Source organism: Heloderma suspectum, chromosome 5 (genome assembly GCF_057233095.1).
Source record: "Heloderma suspectum isolate Gila_16-S chromosome 5, 16-S_ref, whole genome shotgun sequence".
Classification (NCBI taxonomy): Eukaryota; Metazoa; Chordata; class Lepidosauria; order Squamata; family Helodermatidae; genus Heloderma; species Heloderma suspectum.
In genome coordinates, this window is record NC_139462.1 from 169,222,816 (window position 1) to 169,243,842 (window position 21,027).

The window sequence follows — 21,027 nt, forward strand, 5'->3', positions numbered from 1 at the left end:
ATATTAATCCACAGTAATTATAGAAATATTTTCACACCACTAATCACTTTACCAACATCTAGTAAAGATGTTCACACCATTAGTCACTTCACTGAAACATATTGAATGCAAATTAATAGTCATTACAATGACTAGGGGAGTGGTAGTCCAAAACATCTGGAGGACACCAGGTTGCCTACCACCAATACATAATTGCCTGGCAGTCAGTCTCATTGAATTTCTGAGTAGACAGGTATAGGATTACACTGTAAATTAGTTGAACCTGGGTCCCATGAAATCAATGGGACCAGTTAGCTGGGGGGCAATTCAGTCCCCCACCTCAAATTGGTTCGGCACCCCTGCTTTTGAACAATGACAGCAGAAGAACATGGCAAACCTGACCTAACATGACTGTCTGAGGTCTTGGGTTACACAGTCTTTCCAGTTCCCAAATAAAACATTTGTGTGATAGCCACCCATGCTTAGAGGTTCCACAAACATAGAGCCCAACTAGATATGACAGTAACTCTTAATGCAACCTGGGTCATCCAGAAGGCCTATAAAGCAGCCTTCCCCAACCTGGTGTCTTTCAGATGTGTTGGACTGCAACCCCCATAATTCCTAGCCAGCATGGGAATTTATAGCATAGGCTGCTATATGTCTGTGGGATGTCAAAGTGCAGTATGGATAGGAGGTAAGGAAACTGCTGAACTCCCCTCCTCCGCCCTCCCACCATGCTTTTCTGCAAATGGCTTCTTCTCAGCCTTTTTTCTCCTGGCAGAGGTTACTTCTGGTCTTGGAGCCCCATAAGAAGGAAAACAGCTGGAAAGAGGAAGTTCTGAGGGAAAGCACAGGAAGGAACACATTCCACTATTGATAATGCACTTTAATTCCCAGCACCGCCTCTGCTTCAATGGCAGCAAGATTCCAACACCAAGGCCTGCAGTCATCACATCTAGTTTGGGTCAGAGATTCAAAACTCTGTGTTAATAAGGGAATACTGGGTGATATTTGTGCAATATTGATGCATAGAACGAGGCTTTGAATGCTCCTGTTTAGGAAAATTGAGGCCAAGAGGGATTCTGATTAGGACTGTGCACGAACCCCCCCACTTCCCTTTGGATGCCACTTCTGACCTTCTGAAGTGGCCCCGCTTTACTTCGGACCAATTTGGACCCCATCTGCTTCGACTTGGATCCTAATCTGAAGCGAGATTTGGACATTCAAATCACTTGTTTTTGGAGTTTTCCCATTGACTTGCATGGGAAAACACAAACAGCCATAACTTTTTCAGTTTTCATGATACATACATGGAATTTAGGGAACTCTCATCCCCTCTGGAGGGGTGTCCACGTGCCAAATTTCAGGCAATTTGGCCCAGTAGTTTTGTGCTAGGCACTGGTGAAATTTGATTTTTTTCAAGGAAATCTCTCAAAGCAAAGAGCTATAACTTTTCACTGCTTGCACAGACGTGCATGAAGGTTGGGGAATGCTCATCCCTCCTAGAGGGCATCCCATGGGCCAAATCTCAGACAGTTTGGCCCATGAGTTTTTGTGCAAGGCGCAGGTAAAATGTGCTGTTCTCAGAAACTCAAACCAAAGTTCATAAATAGATAATCAAGTTAGGTGTTGAAGCAGTGAGGAGGTCACTGTCCCTAAACTCTGCTGTAGGTTTCTTTGAAGTGCAAATAACCCCTTTTCCCTAGAACTACTTCCCTATTCACAGTCAATAACCTCAGGGTCTCTTTGGCTGAATTGCCTGGGGAAACACTGGCTGGTAGGCTGGAAGCAAAAACAGCTAAGAACCCTGCCAGGTGAGCACATTGACTTGAATGAAGAGCAAGGACAGTTGTCTGCTGGACTGACAGAGGTAGGAAGCAACACAGCAACTCTGCCAGGGGGGCCCAGCAGCACCTCGCCCACCTCTGCCCCTGCCAAGACCATGAAGACGCCTCATATTGGGCTTGCTTGCTTAGCAACACACAGTGTAGCATTATATTATTTAAATAATAGCTGCTAATGCGTGTAGTGCTTTGTCCACTGTTTTTGGAATGTGCACTGTGTGCACTCCTTTGACACACACTGTTTGCTTGTCCATACAGCACGCGTGCACGCGTGCATGCACACACACGAGCAAAAGAACAGCAAACACTGAACTACAAGCAAAGGGGAGGGGGATAAGTATAATCATAACAGAAGAGAAAGGGGTTTGATTTTTTTTATTTTTTTAGGGAAAGGAGATCAAAAATGGGAAGGGATACAGGAATATGGGAACTGAGAAGGGGAGGTGGAGGGGATCCAAGAACAAGGAAAGGAAAGTTCTATCTATCTATCTATCTATCTATCCATCCATCCATCCATCCATACACACACACACACACACACACAAAGGGCTAGATGTGCCTGATCTCGTCTGATCTCGGAAGCTAAGCAGGGTCAGCCCTGCTTAGTACTTGGATGGGAGACTGCCTGGGAATCAGGCTTCCTGCATTGAGCAGGAGGTTGGACTCGATGGTCTTGTAGGCTCCTTCCAACCCTATGATTCTATGAAATCTAGACAGAATCAAAGTAAGGGCAAATTAATGGTTGAAAGAGAATTGAAAAGCTAGTGGTGGGGGAAAGATAAGCAACTACAGTGAAATTTTCTGGATTTTTAAATGAACAAACAAGAGAATTAACTGTAAACGTATTACAGAAGGGTGGGGAGAGACTAACACAGCTGTCATAGTACACGCCTTTTTCTTGGCTTCATTCTGCCAAAGGAGGGCGGGAAAGATTAATCTCCTTCCTGCTCTTCCTCAGCAGGATGCCAGCTGCTCTAGTGCCATGGCTTCCTCTGCCATGCCTAGCAGAGACTGGCACAGTTGCTCTTGGTGGCCACAGCAGAGGCAGGAAAGGACTGGAGCCAAGACAGAAATGCCATGGAGCTTCCCTCTCAGCTCCCATCCCATCCTCCTCCTGCTGCCGCTGCTGCCACCACCATTGCACACAATGGCAGCTCATCAGGGCAGCGGGAGGCTGCTCAATTATCAGGCAGCTTGCGCACCCCGATGGATTGTCTTGTGCACCCCCTGGGGCAGGGGGGTGCACCCCACTTTGGAGACCACTGCTGTAGCCAAATAATGTTCAGACAGTCCTCTCCAGTTACACCACCTCTTCCACAATGAGCAAATGGAGGCTGACTCATAGCAAAGCTCATTCCATCCTCCTCCTCCTCCGCCTCCTCTCCCCTTCCCCCCTCCCCCTGCCCCTCCACATGATCTTTCAGAAGTGAATACATTTTGGAGACAGCCTGTCTGGGCTGCTCAGAAAGCATAAGAAGAGCTACGAATCACTGAGGCGGACGAGGCACTCCTCAATGAGCTGCGTCACTTCGGGGTGCCTCACTGCTATTCTGATCTGCTTCTGATCATGACAAGGCACCTCCAAATCAGCCTGCTTTGCCTTGTTATTCGGGCTTTGGACCGAAGCGGTGCACAGCCCTAATTGTGATATTGTTATTTTTTTAAAGGAACAACAGAATTTTCTCATTCATATGCGTTAAGAGAAGGTATACTGTCATTTAGAGCATTGTGGGTACACATCTGGTAACTCCATTTCAAAGATGATCTCATAGAACTGGAGAAGGTACAGAAAGGGGCAACAAAAAGTTTAGGGAAGAGAGGCATCTTCCTTATGAAAGGCTAAAGAGGTTGGGGTCTTCAAGGTAATTTTTAAAAGGATGCCTAAGGGGAGACATGGCAGAGGTTTATAAGACTTTGATTTGGAGAGAGAGAAGACAGAAATGATTGCCTTTCTCAAAAGTTTAGTGCTGAAGGTGATCCAATGAAATTGCTGAACTATTTCAACCACAATGAACAAAAGTCAATTAGGAAGTAATTGCCAAGATGCAGTGAAGGTTACTAACTTAGATGGAGTTGAAAACTGATTAGAGAAATGTATAAAGCTATATAAAACAAAAGTATTTGCCGGAGCCAAAATGGAACCTCTATATTCAGAAGCAGCATACTTCTAACAACCAGATACTTGGAGGAAACAACCCAGATGGCTGTCTCCATTGTTGCCCTGCTTATGAGTTTCCTAGAGGCATCTAGTCACTGTTATAAATAACACGCTCAGTTAGATGAGCATTTGATCTGATTCAAGAAGGTAATTCTTAAGTAAAAACACACTAGAGCTCTTTCAGGATACCTCATTTTTGTATTCCAGTTTATTTCAATCCCTGATCCATTATCAAATTAACCTGCCATACAGATTTAAGATGATTATATAGGTTTAAGTTCTAGTTCTTTGGGTTAACTGAACTGTATTTCAGGCCATCAGTGATTTTGGAACTAGAATGAAGCTTTTTTTGTTGTTAAATAAAAAAAAAGCTTTTCAAACATTCCACTTAGGAGTGATTTATCCTATTTTGTATTGCTTATTATGCTATTCACTTTGGGATAATTTTTTCCATCAAACCTATTTCTCAGTGTGTGAGAAACACATCAAAAAGGTTAATCAAGATATAGTACAGGTTACAAATTCTGAATTGCATTACAAGAAAAAAGTGATTTGAGATTAAATAGTGTGTTGCTATTTATATAGTTAGATACGATCTGCTTATGTGGCAAAATACTTTCAGTTCTTACAGAGATTGACAACTATTAAAGAAGTGCTTGCGAAGATTGCATTTTTGAGGAAATGCAAGTTAAAGGATCTAATAGTATGATGGAGCTTCAGTTCTGAGAGACATCATTAATCATTTGCTTGAAATAAATTTGACATATCATTGAGGTTTGTTGGGCTGGTAACCACCACATTTGAGGACTTAGTAATACTTGCTTCAAAGGAGAAATCTTCTTCAGCTCAGATTAAAATCTTTTTGGCTTACTCCTGCTTTGAAGGACTGCACCTGAAAACTACTGTTTGAGAGCAATCACCCACCCATCACAGGGGACCCTCTTGCCCCAAGGGTTCCCTATGGAGAATGGGCTTGTCCCCTAGCTGCAGCTATTTGGGATGCAGTCTCAGAAAGCCACCCTTATGCTAACTGTTGTTTTCACCTGTTTGCATTGTGAAGTTGCAACTACAAAAACTGCTGCTGACCTCCCCGCACCCACAGCAGACTCTTGGGGCTAGAGGGTACCCTGTGGGGGTTGGCTGTGTTCCACAGCAGTAGTTTTTCAGACTGCAGCCTCAGAAAACAGCCTGTGCACAAACAGATGGAGACAATCATCTCCAACTGTTTGAACAGGGGCTTCTTTCCAAGGGCTCCTTCACCCTGAGCTTTTATCCTGCGATTGAGATTGCTCCTTCACGGACGTCTGTGGGCTCTTTACATGACGCTGTGATCATTCACGGCATCTCCTGCACTTTGTTCTGTTTTGAAATAGATCCCAGATCATGAGCTATCAAATTACCCCATTGTGTTCTGCTTCAGTTTCCTCCATGAAAAGAGTAAAAGCGGCAAGAAGAGGAGCGAGATCAATGAAAGATAATGGAAGACTCAGATACGGGGAGAAGGAGGGGGAAGGGGTGGGGGGAAAGGAAGCGTGTGTAAAGGGAGTCAGTTGTTGATCCTGCATTTAAAATAGAAGCAGAAAGCCCTGTTTTAAATGCAGGATTTTAGGCTGGTGTAGAGATGCCCTTCTGCACTCAGAAAAAAAAAGCTATTGCTGAGAGACAGGGGTCATTTTCCAAGATTGGCTCAGAAAATGACCCGAGTTCTTTCTGATCAGTGAAAAACTCATTCATCTCTAAAATGCATCTATTAACATCTATAGAGTGATACAACTGATAGATGGGTTCCAATCCAGAATTGATACATAGATTCCAATTCAGACTTTCAAAACCAAAATATTTTGAACTTTACAAAATGTAAATTATCTTGATTTATATGCAGGAGAGAGGTTCACAAGTAATTGACCTGGCAGCAGTCACTGAAATTCTTTTGTGCAGGTTCTGCTGGGGAAAAACTGCAACTGATCTTTGAAAAGTGATTGTTAGAGCTTAATATTAAAGTATTAAAACATTTATTTTGAACTTTAGAATATCCCAGGAATGTATAATTAAAATGCTTAAGATATGCCCATCCAACTTCAAACTAAATCAGAGAGGGAACACAGTGTGCAATGAGCCTCTGAAAGCTCCATCTCTATGATGGGTGCTTTATGCTCCAGTGGTGTGGCTAGACCTAGACCTTGGGGCCAAAATCCAGGGCCCCACAGCTCAGGGCCCCCCCCAAATGACCACCCAGAGAGTGGCAGTTGAAGAAGCAAACTCCACTTTATTCCTGTAGTCACTGTGGTGGTATTCTTTAACTGAGTTTAAAATGCAAAACTGCACATGCTCAGAGAATTCATTTTTTAATCAGGGTTGGCAAACAATTTTGTTGTCATTCTAACATATCAGGAATGTAGAAGCAGAGTTTTAAAGCATGGAATGGCAGTGGGATGGGGGTGGGGGGGAAGAGAAATGTCCATTGTGTACTTCACAACTGAAGTAATACACATGGCCATCTAAAGCCGCCGCCACTATCACCATACACACACACACACACACACACACACAAGACCATTAAGTCCAGGGTCTAAAATTACCTAGCTATACCACTGACATGCTCATGCACGTTTTATGATCTATGCAGCTCACACTGATTGAGATGGGTGATCACAGGACCAGTGTGAGCTGTAGCCAAAATAACTGCCTTTCCAGCATTTGCAAAAATTGAAAATGCATTTTCAATTTTCCTGAAATTGCATTTCAGTATTTGCATTTTCCTGAAATTCTGCCTGGTAGAGCGCCAAACTGCAAAGCACAAGAAGTTGCACATGTCTTTAGACAGTATCTGAACCAGACATACAGTGTGGACTTAAATGCTTGTTGTCTCTCAGTATGGATATTCTAGGAATAAATTCTATGATACTTCAAGCCTTTAGTTAATCTCTTCACTAGATCCAGTTAATGATAATTATATTATTAAACTAAGCCTTCCTCATAAGATTGCATAGGATAGTATATATAGTTGAATTTCTGAGTTGAATATACTGGTTGAATTTCTAAATATTTCTGATAATTATTAATTGGTAAAGTTTCTGGGCTTCACATTTTATCTCTCTGCTTATTTTTAATATTAATCTACTTAACTCATATACAATTATTTTAGCCAGTTATGGAAAGTTAGAAATGTGTGTGTGGGGGTGGGGGGGTCATCTTAGTGTTTTTTTTACTATTCTGACATGCTGCTATATGACACATAGTGTTTTCATATCTATGAAGGTAGTAAGTTACTTGGGGATAAAAAGGAAAGTATAAGGAACAGGCTGATTTTAGAAACCATCAAAAGAATTCATAATATCTAGAAGCCTTTAAGTGCAATAAATGGTAATTATATCTGAAGTCATCTTAAGTAGCAGCCTTGGGTTGTACCCAGTGTTAGTCCTACATAGAGCAGACCTGTTGAAAGGAATGGGACTTGCATCACAACTGTCATTCATCCCATTCATTTCAATGGGTCTACTCTAAGTAGGATTAACATTGGATACAACCCTTGTCTGCTTAAGAAGTAACAGCTCCACTTCTTGGGCTCTCTTCACACCTGGCATTTTATCCTACTATAAAGTGGTCCTTTTGATTCCAGACCTTTTCTGGGATTTACACAGGCCCTGTATACAGACATCTGTCATAGCGCATCCCTCCTCATTATATCTTTTCATGGCTGGGACAAGCTGCATGGAACAATCAGGACAGAAGGGGGCTGCTGGCTTCATACCTCCACCCCTCCCCTGATCATTGATTCCTGAAACATGATTGATGGCTCTGCCCCATCCCTCCACTACTCAGCAGGGTTGTACCCAGGCCAGGAGGGAAGTCAGAAGCAGTTCTAGTAGCATGGCTAGGGTCTATGGGAGCTGGTCGCCTCTTTCCTCCAAGGGAGAGAGAGTCTTCTTGATGGCTTACAGAGGGTGCTGGCGCTGCTAGTCCTTCTCTGCTAAATATGTCAGTGTGTGATGGAATTAAATGCAGTATATTGCTTGCACTACTGATTTTGAAGGGTATACCGATTTCCGCATTCCCAACTACAGCAGTAAGAAATCCACAAACAGACTTGTATACAGTCAATGCACCAAGCCATCCCTAGCAGCCCCCACCCCCTAGGCAACTGCTTCAAGGGGGACACCTTCTTCTTTAAAGCCGGCTTGCTTACCCCCACCCCATGCTGTTGTTGCTCTTCCCCCTTATTCTGGCTTCCCAACAACCCTTCAAGGTGGGCTAGGAGAAGAGATAGTTGCTGGCTAAGTCGGAGGGAGTACTATGGAAAACCACCTCAGCATTACTGCATTGTCTAAAACAGCTCCACACCCAAAAAGGAAACTATAAAAATGACCATTCCAAGCTCTGCATGATGAATTCATTCAGGGCAGGAGAAAAAGCACTTTTAATACCCATTGAAATCCTAACTGTCAAGCCTTTCTCCTGAGAGGCTGAGAAGGGAGACTCCCCCATCCACCCTGGGAGGAAAAAAGCCCATCAATCTGGTGAGAAGAAGCAGTCGGTGAAGTCAATGGGATGGGGAGGTTTAAAGTAAATGCATTGGAGGATATGGGAGACCTTCAGACTGCTACTCTAAGTACACTTACAGTGCACTCCTATGCATGCCTACTCAGAAGCAAGCCACACAGATTTAAATGGCACTTCCTCCCAAGAAAGGAAAGCCTTACAGCCAATGAGTTTACTCAGAAGTAAGCACTGCTGTGTTCAAGGGGATCTGGGAGCCCATAGTGGAATGGGAGAGAGGCAGAAACTGTCAGTGACCTGCCCCCCTTTCTCACCAATTTGTTGTTATGACAATGTTATTCAACACCACCCAGCAACACCCCCTAGCCCATGCTTACATAAAATGGAACAAAGCACTAAGGGGAAATACACAAGGGGAAAATGACGATTTCAGTTGCAAGCACAGAAAATACCGGGTTTTCCCCAGTCTCAGATAACACAAGAAGAGGGAAGGAAAGTTGTGAGATAGCAGCAGGAGAGCAGCAGCATCATTTAAAGCTCCCACAAAACCAGTGATTGAAAAAGAACGATCTTCCTAAAAACCTCAGGTATGAAGAGAGCCTTGATCAGCAGACCATCATCATCCTTTGCCTATAGGCCACTTAAATGATCTATGAAGCTTACAACTGGGCTCTGTTACTGATATTTTTTCCTGTCATCAAGATGTAACACTATTACTTGAATAGTGCTTATCAATGGGACCGTGCTTATCAATGGGACCTTCTCAAACTGGGGAGAGGTAACGAGTGGGGTACCGCAGGGCTCAGTCCTGGGCCCAGTGCTCTTCAACATTTTTATTAATGACTTGGAGGAGGAGGTGCAGGGAATGCTGATCAAATTTGCAGATGACACAAAATTGGGCGGGATAGCGAATACTTGGGAAGACAGAAACAAAATTCAAAGTGATCTGGATAGACTGGAGCGCTGGGCAGAAAACAACAGAATGACATTTAATAGGGATAAATGCCAAGTTCTGCACCTAGGAAAAAGAAAGCAAATGCACAGTTACAAGATGGGGGATACGTGGCTCAACCACACGACAAGCGAGAAGGATCTTGGAATTGTTGTCGATCACAAGCTGAATATGAGCCAACAATGTGATGTGGCTGCAAAAAAGGCCAATGTTCTTTTGGGCTGCATTCATAGAAGCATCGCTTCCAAATCCCGGGAAGTACTAGTTCCCCTCTACTCAGCACTGGTTAGGCCTCATCTGGAGTACTGTGTCCAGTTCTGGGCACCACACTTGAAGAAGGATGCAGACAAACTGGAGAGGGTTCAGAGGAGGGCAACAAAGATGATCAGGGGACTGGAAACAAAGCCCTATGAAGAGAGACTGAAAGAACTGGGCATGTTTAGCCTTGAGAAGAGAAGACTGAGGGGAGATATGATAGCGCTCTTCAAGTACTTGAAAGGTTGTCACAGAGAAGAAGGCCAGGATCTCTTCTTGATCATCCCAGAGTGCAGGATACGGAATAATGGGCTCAAGTTACAGGAAGCCAGATTCTGGCTGAACATCAGGAAAAACTTCCTGACTGTAAGAGCAATACAACAATGGAACCAATTACCTGGGGAGGTGGTGGGCTCTCCCACACTGGAGGCCTTCAAGACGAGGCTGGACAGCCATTTGTCAGGGATGCTCTGACTTGGATTCCTGCATTGAGCAGGGGGTTGGACTCGATGGCCTTGTAGGCCCCTTCCAACCCTACTATTCTATGATTCTATGAATAACAATGTATTTGAGGAGCCATGCAGCAGTGCTCCAAGACATGTATGGCCTAAAAATTATATAATCCTTAGCTGGTGCCTGTTCTATTAATGCCTGAGCAATGTACTTCAGAAGGGTTTTGTGTGTGTGTGTACACACACACACACACCTCTGTGTTTATTATATGCTGAGACAGAGAATTCCTATGATTTCTCTATCATGCAGGGGTGGGCAACATGTATGCCATGGGCAACACGTAGGCCATGGGCCACACTTGGCACAGGATGGCCATTTGTGTGGCCCCTCAGTCACTGCCACTGTTGCCCCTCTGCCACTGAAATCTCAGCAACTCCAAACAGCCCCATTCTGCAAAAAAATAGGGTGTGTGATTACCACACTCATTGTTTCCCAGCAGCATTGAGTTCCCAATAGCCCACTAAACAGCTGTTGGTGGGCTGTCTGGAGTGTAATTATGCTGGGAAATAAGCTGTGTGCTCCCTGTGCACCCTGTTTCCCAGCAAAATCACTGTTTCTGTAGAGAAACAGGTCATGCATGGATCACGCACCCTGTTTCTCTGCAGAATGGGGGTTTTGGGTAACCAATTCTTCTGGGTAACAGGGTACATGCTCTCCATGTGCCTTGTTTCCCAGCATAATTGCTGTGATTCCACTGGTGTGACCACTTCCAGTGGCAGCAGGGGAGAGGCGTGGTTCCCACAGGGATGGGGGGGAAGCAATGCAGCTCCTGAAGATGCCCACCCATGCTAGAATGCATAACCACAAAGGGGGATGTCCTGACAAAAGGATGCAGAGAGAGGTACACAGAAGAGTTCAAATATTGTGACATTTGGGATGAATCTAGCTGCCCATCAGTGCTACCCATTTTTAACTAAACCCGTGTCACCTGTGTGGAAACACCGGGAGGCTTTGATAACAATTTTAGGGGTTTCTGTGTGTGTATGTTGAATCAGTGAGCTATAGCACCTGGTGCAACTGCCTAAGGAAAAGTAGGAACATTTAAATGGCATAAGAGAGGGTATAAGTGAAAATTCCACCAGGCAAAGCTTTCCATACACCTGTAGCACTGTGACATGACAACTTGCATCTGCTGAAATTACCTCTTCTACATAACCATTAAAAGGTATATGAGCCTACATTTCCAGGGGTTGGTCATCCCTATTCTAAAGGATTGCCTATGAATATACGGATTTGTGAAACTTATGGACTGGTGGCCCAGTAGGGGTGGAGCAAAGACTGTAAGCTGGAGCAGCTGGAGCTAAGCCACATTTGCTTCCACGGACACTGCAAACAGAGCTGCAGGATTCTTGCCTTTAGAGGAGACCATACAACAATAACCAAATAAAGACTGTCTATGTATATCAGCTTTCAGACTTTTCTGTCTTTCAGTTAATGACATAGAAAAGTCCAGAGAAATCATCAGTCAATTCTATAATCAGCAGTGACTGTCCTTGAATTTAGAAAAGGAAGAAGTAGCAGATTTGCAATGTCACATAAAAAGAAAACAGGGCAAGTAGGGAATGAAAGGAAGAATAAAGAATAAAAGATGATAGAGTTTAAAAGATCAGTCAGGGAGAACAGAAGAGCATTTATTGATAGGCAGGCATTTGAAGTGGAAATGGCAGAAATAAGAGTAGATTTAAGGGCACTTTATCAAACTACTAAATGATTGGCAGGAGATTTAGCTACAGAAGAGATCATCCAATAAAAAGGGAGAAATCTCACTCATACTAGTGGAGTAAAAGCAAAGATCTGAGCAGCATTTTTATGTTATACCAAAACCAACACTTAACTTTGATAACATAGAAAAGATGATGGAACTTGACATTTACTCTTTGAAAACCATTGCTGAAAGCTGAATATTAAGGAGCCAAAGGAACATCACAGCACAACTGCTCAACACAAGTGATGCGGTCAACTTAAAACCACTACAGCATTTCTTCAAATTGAATAGGAGAGAGGTTATAATCAAAATGCTCCCAACAGTGATGTAGCTAACTGCATAAATTGGTAGGACTATGAGGGTTTCCATTCCAGAAAATATCATCTTCAAAATGATGCTGCCTTTGAGATTTTTTCTCACAAAGAGCAAGCCACCTTGACCTGATTAAGTGTTATTACATCAAAGCTTTTATCCTACCTAAATACCTCAAGCTATTTTAAAGAAATAGATCATATTGTAGAATAGGGCCTATAGGCCATGCAACAGGATATAAATACAGTCAACTAACCAACAAAAATTAATAGATAACTTGTACCATATAGACAGGTAAGTGTGGCATTTGTCATATTATTTAATTTATCAAAAGATTGATTAAATTTTCAGTATGTACTGAATGTAGATGAGGAACACCAGCGATAACAATCATCTTATTATGTTTTGAGTCAAAATTGCTCCAATTTCTCCCATTAAGTTCTCCCTATCCTGCTGTTATTCTCCAGCAACTGATATTCAGAGGCATGCTGCCTCTGATTCTGGAGTTAAAACAAAATTTGTAAAAACAAAATAGGCACACTATTAATGAGCCAGCAAGTTTATGAAAGATCAGTTTGTAGATATTCAACTGTTAGAAAATATATGTTGATAGCTGAATTCATGTTAACAGGTAACTGTATAACTTAATGGTGTTCAAGTCTGTCAGTTCTGATATCACCAATCATCCATTAAAGAAGTGGGGAAACCAAATCCAGGTCCCTCTTACCATGCTATCCCAAGCAGGTGATCAGTGGGAATTTGTCATGGAATCCATGCTGCTGCGCATGCAGATCTATGAAACAGGAGTAATGTTTCTGGGATTTCTGTAAAATGCTCAAGACTTTGTAGAAAAGTTAAAGATAAAGTTCTCAGCAACCCAAAATTTTGTTTACAATTTTTTTAGGTACATTGGGTGATCAAGGAAGTCCATATCTATCTGATGTGTATTATGTTGTTTTTAATCTTATAGTCTATAAGAAACAAAACTGCAGCTTTAAAAGTCCCTACCTTAAATGAACTAGGATAATGGCCAATGTATTTCATGGCAGCCCAACCCCTGGAATGGGGTTTCCCCAGAAATTCTACATGATGACTTTCAACATCTCCATCCAAGTCATATGTCACATACTGACCATCAACAGGATCAGGACAAATAATGCCAGGCCATCTTGAAATAAAATGTTTTTTTTAAGATCAATGCAGAGAAAGATAAAACACATAATGTGCATGCTCTTTACCTCTAGATAGAAACACAAGAACAACTACATTTTTGTTCACAAAAAGCCATGTCAAGAGAAGGATATTTAATAGTGGGCAAAGCAATACTAAGTTGGGGGTGGGGGAGTGAAATAGCAGACAATCTGCCACCTCCAAAGGAGGGAGGGAGTTTTTTGGAAATGTCTGGTCCGGTGGATCTTTGTTGTCTAGAATTTTCTCCCTCACGAAAGCAATGCGGGAGATGGGTAAATATGTTAGCTCCAGGCTGGCATAGTAGATGGGCTCAATCATGAGGCCTCTCAGGGGAAAAAAGGAACTTTGGACCCAGACTTCCTCTGACCCACACTTGGAACACCACGTTTCTGCAGGCATAGCGAGTGCCTCCATGGCAGATGTCCCTCTTCACCAGCAGAGGGGCACTCTCGCTCCAACCAAACCCTCTCCATGCAGCAGATCTTCCTGTTTTGCTTGCACTGTTAGACATCAACTTAACTTGCCTTCCAAAATGATGGCATTCTAATTTGCTTATCCAGCTTTTTTCACAAGTTTGGAGGTAACATTTGTCTGTGTTTATCATGAATTATCTTTGCCTGTCAATAATAACCTGCTGTTCCCTTTCCTGTAAATCTTTTCAAGAAAGATACTGTTCTGGTATAATTTTTAAATAAACTTAATTTTACAAAATTTCAGAGCACATTTTCTATAGAATAGTTGTTTTGTCCCCTCTTTTTTAGAGAATAAAACTGGTTGCAATTCACACCACAATAATACATTTTAAAATTAGAGTGAACTTGTATTATCCGCAATTACATTTTAACTTCTTAAACCTTACCTTGGCCACATTTGCATCTTCACCAAAACTAAACTTCCCAAAGGAAGTTTTGAATACACATACTTTAATCCATGTTTTTGAAATTGAGACTCCTCAGGAAAATAGTCTTCAGAAATAGAACATTTATTAAATTGTGGATCAGTATTCATATAACAGTACCATGGTGCATTGGGATCTACATATGCTGCATCATCACCTTCTAATAGTCTCCATTTTAAACAGCTGCTATTCTCGCACTGTACCCACACTTTACCTAAATAAAAATTATTATCTGTTACAGAATCCATATAACAGTCTTCACTCTTATAGGTCAGAGGTTGTAAAAGTCTTGTTTCCTCTGAAATATAAAGAAAAGAACAGCATCAGACTAACACAAATGCAAATATATTATACTTACCATGAAGAACATGCTCACATGAAGCTCCTCAACTAATAACGCCTTTAATAAGCTCTCTAAAGTAAGAGATAGTTAATGCTTGTAGCTCAAGGGAAACTGCAGAAAATGAGCTAAGTATTAACATACTCCCAGGGTAACTACTATTCTAAAGACTTCTGGAGAAGAATTAACTATGGGGCTCACAAACTGGTCGGCAAGAGATGCATCACTTTAATATTTAGTCTAACATTTCAATAACACCTGAATATTTAAAGATGGGAGTGAACATTCCATCCAGAATCATTGTTATCTTTTAGGTCTGTATTTGGGTTGCCAGGCTGCAACCTGTAAATTCATGCTGTACTTTTATACTCATGGAGTGCGACACTAAATAATCAAGTCTTCTTCCTCCTGTTCCTTCCCTGGTACTGTTATCTGCCCTATCTCCCAGCCTCTGAGCAGCACATCTGGAGTCCTGGCTTATAGAAAAATGCAGGAAAGTTCACAGGTGCTTTATCTGTGATTCTAAATGTACAGCATGAATCTCAGGGTTGCTGTTGAGAGTATTTGAGCAGAGCAAAGCATGTGACCTTTTTTATTGTTGCTACCCCAAACATTTAACCATATTACAACTTGCAAAACCCTCTCTCTATAATGTGAGCCATGATATTTTTAAAAAATTCCATTAGAACTATTGAGATAGTTGTGCGGCCAGCTTGATCACTGTGAATGAGTGAGTGGCCAAGGACCTCACAAAATAATGTCAATGTGTCTTAATTCCTGTGGATGATTTCCTGAATGGAGAATTCACCGGCAGGTGGAGAGTCCTAAGAATATTCTTCTGTCTTCTAACATAATACTTTGGCCAAGAACAGACATAATGTTTGTGGTCAAACAAGATGTGGTTTGTTGGAGTGATAACAGGTGATGAGCTCCTGCTCTCTTTCTAGTCTAGGAAAGATATGGAAAAAAGGTACTGCACCTGAGCAAAATTGGAACAGGAGCATTTGAAAGTCTTTCCCACTCAGAAATGATAGTGATTATTATATCCAAAATCTGACAAAATTGAAGCATGGGATCACACCAAAATTTGCATTTCAAAATGGCATTCGTGTGCTAATTTGAAGTTAAGTGTAATGAACTGAGCACGGCTGATATGTCATGGAGTTCATTATTTATTTATAGAAAGTTATAGAGTTTTCAATCCCCCAAAGTCATGGGGTGGTGTCCAAGTGTTACCTGTGAAGGCATGTGGAAAAAATAGATAGTTGCATGTATCATCACTGAGTTGCTGTCGAATGCTATAAATGTTAGTTAACTTATGTTATGATATTTGGGTATTGTTGAATATCTCATATAAGTGTTCATATAAGTTGCTCTGGAAACTGGAGCTAGTGCAGAATGCAGCAGCTCGGCTGTTGTTGGAAGCTGCCCCTTTTCAGCATGCAACTCTTTTGCTGAGGGAACTGCACTGGCTGCCCATTCGCTACAGGGCCAGGGTTAAGGTTGTAGTATTAGTGTACAAAGCCCTAAACAACTTGCAGACAGGATACCTGAGAGAGCGCCTTCTCCCTTACCAACCTGCCCGGTCACTGAGGTCATCAGAGGGCACGCTCCTGGTGATTCCACATGGACCCATGGTCCAACTGGAGACCACTAGTAAAAGAGCCTTCAGTGTGGTGGCTCCCTTTCTATGGAACTCCCTGCCCCTGGAGGTCAGGCAGGAGCCAACACTTTGTTGCTTCTGGTGCCTCCTGAAAAGAGTTGTGTTCCAGGAGGCATTCCTTAAATGACCAGCCATGGTTTTTATTGGCATTCTTTAATAATTTTAATATGCTGTTTTAATTTTTTAAAATCTTTTTTACTATTGTACTTCTTGTGTTCACTGCTCCAGAATCTGTTTGGATAAAGAGCAGTATACAAATGTTGTAAATAAATAAATAAATAAAATACATAAATATTTTTGTCACGCTGTGTGTGTGTGTGAGAGAGAGAGAGAGAGAGAGGGACTGTGAGAATGGCCCCCTGTTGGATGCCTGAGGAGGACATTTTTTGTCCCTACGGAGGACCCATAGGGGGTTGAAGGAATTTGGAGAGAGAGAAAGGGAGAAGTTATCCAGTGAGGAAAAAGCATTTAGGGAGGAGAAGGGTGAGCAAAGGAGACAGCAGTGCCACCGATGCAGCTCACAACCTGAGACAGTAGCTGTGCTGGCAGGCAGTGAGTGACTAACTGAAGGCCTTTTACTTATGTCCAGTCAAGGACATGAGAGACTCTGAGGACCTCATTGTCAGCCTGAGATTTAAAAATATGGCTGGGTTGGCAGACGTTTGCATAATCTTTACAGAAATAGTAAAACTACAAGAGGTCTCAACACTAAGAGAAAAGGGGGAAGAAAGGATCAATTCTAAAAGCAAAGAACATGGCAGTGACATATTTTGCAGCTGCTGGCTCAAAAGTGCATGTTGCATGCCAGAAGCTGTTTACCAGCATAAAATCCATAACTTGTAAGAAAAAAAGGTTGCAATGTGATACCTTCAAAAAGAAGTATTTGTTTAAGTCAAGAGTAATTTAATAGTCAGACTAGGTTTAAAGATGTGTACTCCAGACTAAATGATCTCACTGAGGAACAAGCACTCAAGTCCTGGGCCCAGTGCTCTTCAACATTTTTATTAATGACTTGGAGGAGGAGGTGCAGGGAATGCTGATCAAATTTGCAGATGACACAAAATTGGGCGGGATAGCTAATACTTTGGAAGACAGAAACAAAATTCAAAGTGATCTGGATAGACTGCAGCGCTGGGCAGAAAGCAACAGAATTACATTTAATAGGGATAAATGCCAAGTTCTGCACCTAGGAAAAAGAAACCAAATGCACAGTTACAAGATGGGGGATACGTGGCTCAACCACACGACAAGCGAGAAGGATCTTGGAATTGTTGTCGATCACAAGCTGAATATGAGCCAACAATGTGATGTGGCTGCAAAAAAGGCAAATGCTATTTTGGGCTGCATTCATAGAAGCATCGCTTCCAAATCCCGGGAAGTACTAGTTCCCCTCTACTCAGCACTGGTTAGGCCTCATCTGGAGTACTGTGTCCAGTTCTGGGCACCACACTTGAAGAAGGATGCAGACAAACTGGAGAGGGTTCAGAGGAGGGCAACAAAGATGATCAGGGGACTGGAAACAAAGGCCTATGAAGAGAGACTGAAAGAACTGGGCATGTTTAGCCTTGAGAAGAGAAGACTGAGGGGAGATATGATAGCACTCTTCAAGTACTTGAAAGGTTGTCACAGAGAAGAAGGCCAGGATCTCTTCTTGATCATCCCAGAGTGCAGGACACGGAATAATGGGCTCAAGTTACAGGAAGCCAGATTCCGGCTGAACATCAGGAAAAACTTCCTGACTGTAAGAGCAATACGACAATGGAACCAATTACCTGGGGAGGTGGTGGGCTCTCCCACACTGGAGGCCTTCAAGACGAGGCTGGACAGCCATTTGTCAGGGATGCTCTGACTTGGATTCCTGCATTGAGTAGGGGGTTGGACTCGATGGCCTTGTAGGCCCCTTCCAACCCTACTATTCTATGATTCTATAAGTACCTCCCAAACAGTCAGAACCTTTTGCGTATGAAGCTCTTTTGGGGAAGGATGTGTAAAAAGAGAAAGTTGGTTCAGCTGGACAAAGCTTCATGCAAGTTGCATGGCCTCAAAATATAATAGCTCCTCTACAGCTTGGTCTAGTAGTAAGGGTGTATCATAATTTTAGATTAAGGTAACCTGACTGATACTCTCCATTCAACTGGCTTTTCCTTGTCATACGAGATGGGGGGAAAAAAGAGTGCAATGCGGCTGCTGTCACAAGGTACTGATTTCATTGATACATTAGAGCAGCCTTCCCCAACCTGGTGTCTTCCAGGTGTTTTGGACTTCAACTCTCATCAGCCCCAGTCAGCATGGCCAATGGCCAAGAATACTGGGAGTTGTGGTCCAAAACATCTGGAGGGGATCAGGTTGGGGAAAGCTGCACTAGAGAGTATATCTGTTCTTCTAGGTTCAAACAATGTAGACCAGAATTCTCCAAAACATCTGGAGGGCATGAAGTAGGACTACAACTCTCAGCATTCCAGACCATTGGCCATGCTGGCTGGGATTGATGGGAGTTAAAGTCAAAAACATCTGGACAGCACCAGGTTGGGGAAGGCTGATGTAGACCGTAACGTGTGCACCCTGAATGGAGAGGATACATTCCATGGTTTGCCACACAGATTGTGGCTATCACATGATTGCAGTTGTTTGTTCAAAATCCTTAATCACCCCTGAACATTTGCAGCCAACAACACCACAAAATATTGCAGCCTTTGCACATACTTCCAAATCCTACAGTAGGAGTCAATACAACACTCAGACCCCATTTGAACAGCATGGTAAGCCACCATGGATTAATTCACCCACAGGGCTCTGAGATGTGCGACAGCTGCCATTTTGAATATGCAAGCCATGGTTGGCAGGGTTGGGGGAAGTGCCGTAGCTTGTTGTGTAGTGCGAACTGGGCATCATGGGTTATTTGAGGGATAAACAACCCTCAGATGTTCTAGGGTTATCGGAGGGTTATTTACCCCTCAAATAACCCACAATGTCCACGTTTGCACAACATGACAAGCTGTAACTCACCCCCACCACAGCTTGCATATTCAAAATGGCGTCCAGAGTGGGGTGAATTAACCCACTGTGGCTTATTGTGATGTGTGAACCAGCCCTCAGTCAATGCTGAAGACTGGGGTTGGTCTCTGAAAGATGATGTACTGGCCAAAAATGTCTGATATAGCTGCAGTTCCTGAATCACTTCTGAAAATGATTAGGCTTAACTGTGTAAGAGTGTGTTCATTACATCGTGGATACAAACTTGGTTCAACTCCTTGTGGCAACTGCCAAGTCAGTGGATGTGACAATGGTTTGACAGTGTAGTATGACGACAGGGATTGTGAATCACAGGTTCATTGAAACTGTTTTGCCTTGAAGAAGTTTCATTATTTAACTTAGCTATATAAGGGAGCAATCCATTTCCCCTTGACAGCATCTCAGGGGGACATAGGATTGTTCGATTTCCTGGCTCTGAGCTCATAGACAGAGCTCTGAGCTCATAGACAGAGCTCTGAGCTAGGAGCCAGGAAATCGCAGTCTCCTCACCCTCATAGCCGGTGTGGAGAGAACTGTGCCGGCTACCTCTCTGAGCTCACAAAATAGAGTGCGGAGATGGGGGAAAGGAGGCATTCCCGGGGGCAGGGCAACAGCCATAGGATAAATCCTATGGCTGCCCCAGCCTCCTCCCCTTCCCCTCCAGTAGACAAGAGAAAATGCCTGTCCAGCTTAAATGCATAGTGGGCCCCTGCTCTGCATAGGATACTCATAAGCCTCTGAGTTCAGAAGCTTAGGAGTAGCCAGGGCTCATTCCATAGGATTGCACTCTTAGTTTATTATTAGTTATGTTTATTATGTATGAAATGGAATACCGTGTTCCTGGGCCTGCAGTGGTTATTTCTTAGACATTTAATGATTTATTGCTAGCCACTGGGGCATTACAAAATTGAAAAATAAAAGTTTGAGATATTAACATCTGCAAATTAGCACACCCCCTCCATTTTAAAATGCAAATCTGCGGGAGTTACCATATTACAATTTTGGATATGCTCATCACTTATTTCTGAATGGGTAACACTTTCAGGCGTTCCTTACAGTTTTCCCCCACTATTGTTCCTAGACTATTCCTCCCCCATGTTCTTCTCACATACCCAGCTGCAAAGGAGACTTCTTGGCTTGTTAAACCCGTTCCCCTACGAGCTTGAGCCAGGAAACTCATACAGAATGCTCTTCCAGGCTTTTAATTGTCTTAATGTTTGTATTATCTTAATTCAATTGGTATTACTGAAGCAGGCGTGTCTTTGTTTAGCCCTGTGCGATTGCTCTGGTGTTCGTATTAATCAATATGGTTATAGTTGCCTGCGCTGCTTTTTACTTGCTGCTTTTAGTTTAATCTGGTGCGTTTTGGTCTTATTTACTGTTCGTCGCACTGAGAACATTTTTGTTACAGATCGACTGCGGCTCAGAGATGGCATAAGTATATAAATACATCGCCCCAAGAGGTCCAACGGTAACTACCGGGTGACTTAAAGGGGAATGGGGATAACTAAGAATGAGTCGCAAGCAGCTCTTCCTCCTCCGAGGGCGAGGGAGGAAACGAGAGGCGTAACACGAGGCGATTCCTCTCACCGCACGGCCTCATCGCCGCGCGAGGCGGCACCGTAGGGATTCTGACAGGGCCACGCACCGGACTACAACTCCCTGCTTGCTCCGACTCCTCGCGTTGTATGGCGGGAGCAGAACTCGC

The 21,027-nt window shown here is 42.9% G+C and overlaps 1 protein-coding gene across 1 annotated transcript in view; it reads right to left on the reverse strand.

Moving 5' to 3' along the window:
* The window catches only part of ZCWPW2 (zinc finger CW-type and PWWP domain containing 2), a 52,977-nt gene extending 31,968 nt beyond the window's left edge, over positions 1–21,009 (reverse strand). The window contains exons 1-3 of the mRNA XM_084858289.1: positions 20,968–21,009; positions 14,266–14,602; positions 13,224–13,383 (exon numbers count right to left, since the gene is read on the reverse strand). Of these exons, the coding sequence (XP_084714415.1) occupies positions 13,224–13,383; positions 14,266–14,552 (447 nt within the window). The 5' untranslated portion in view covers positions 14,553–14,602; positions 20,968–21,009. The remainder of the gene's footprint in view (positions 1–13,223; positions 13,384–14,265; positions 14,603–20,967) is intronic.
* Positions 21,010–21,027: the final 18 nt, after the last annotated feature.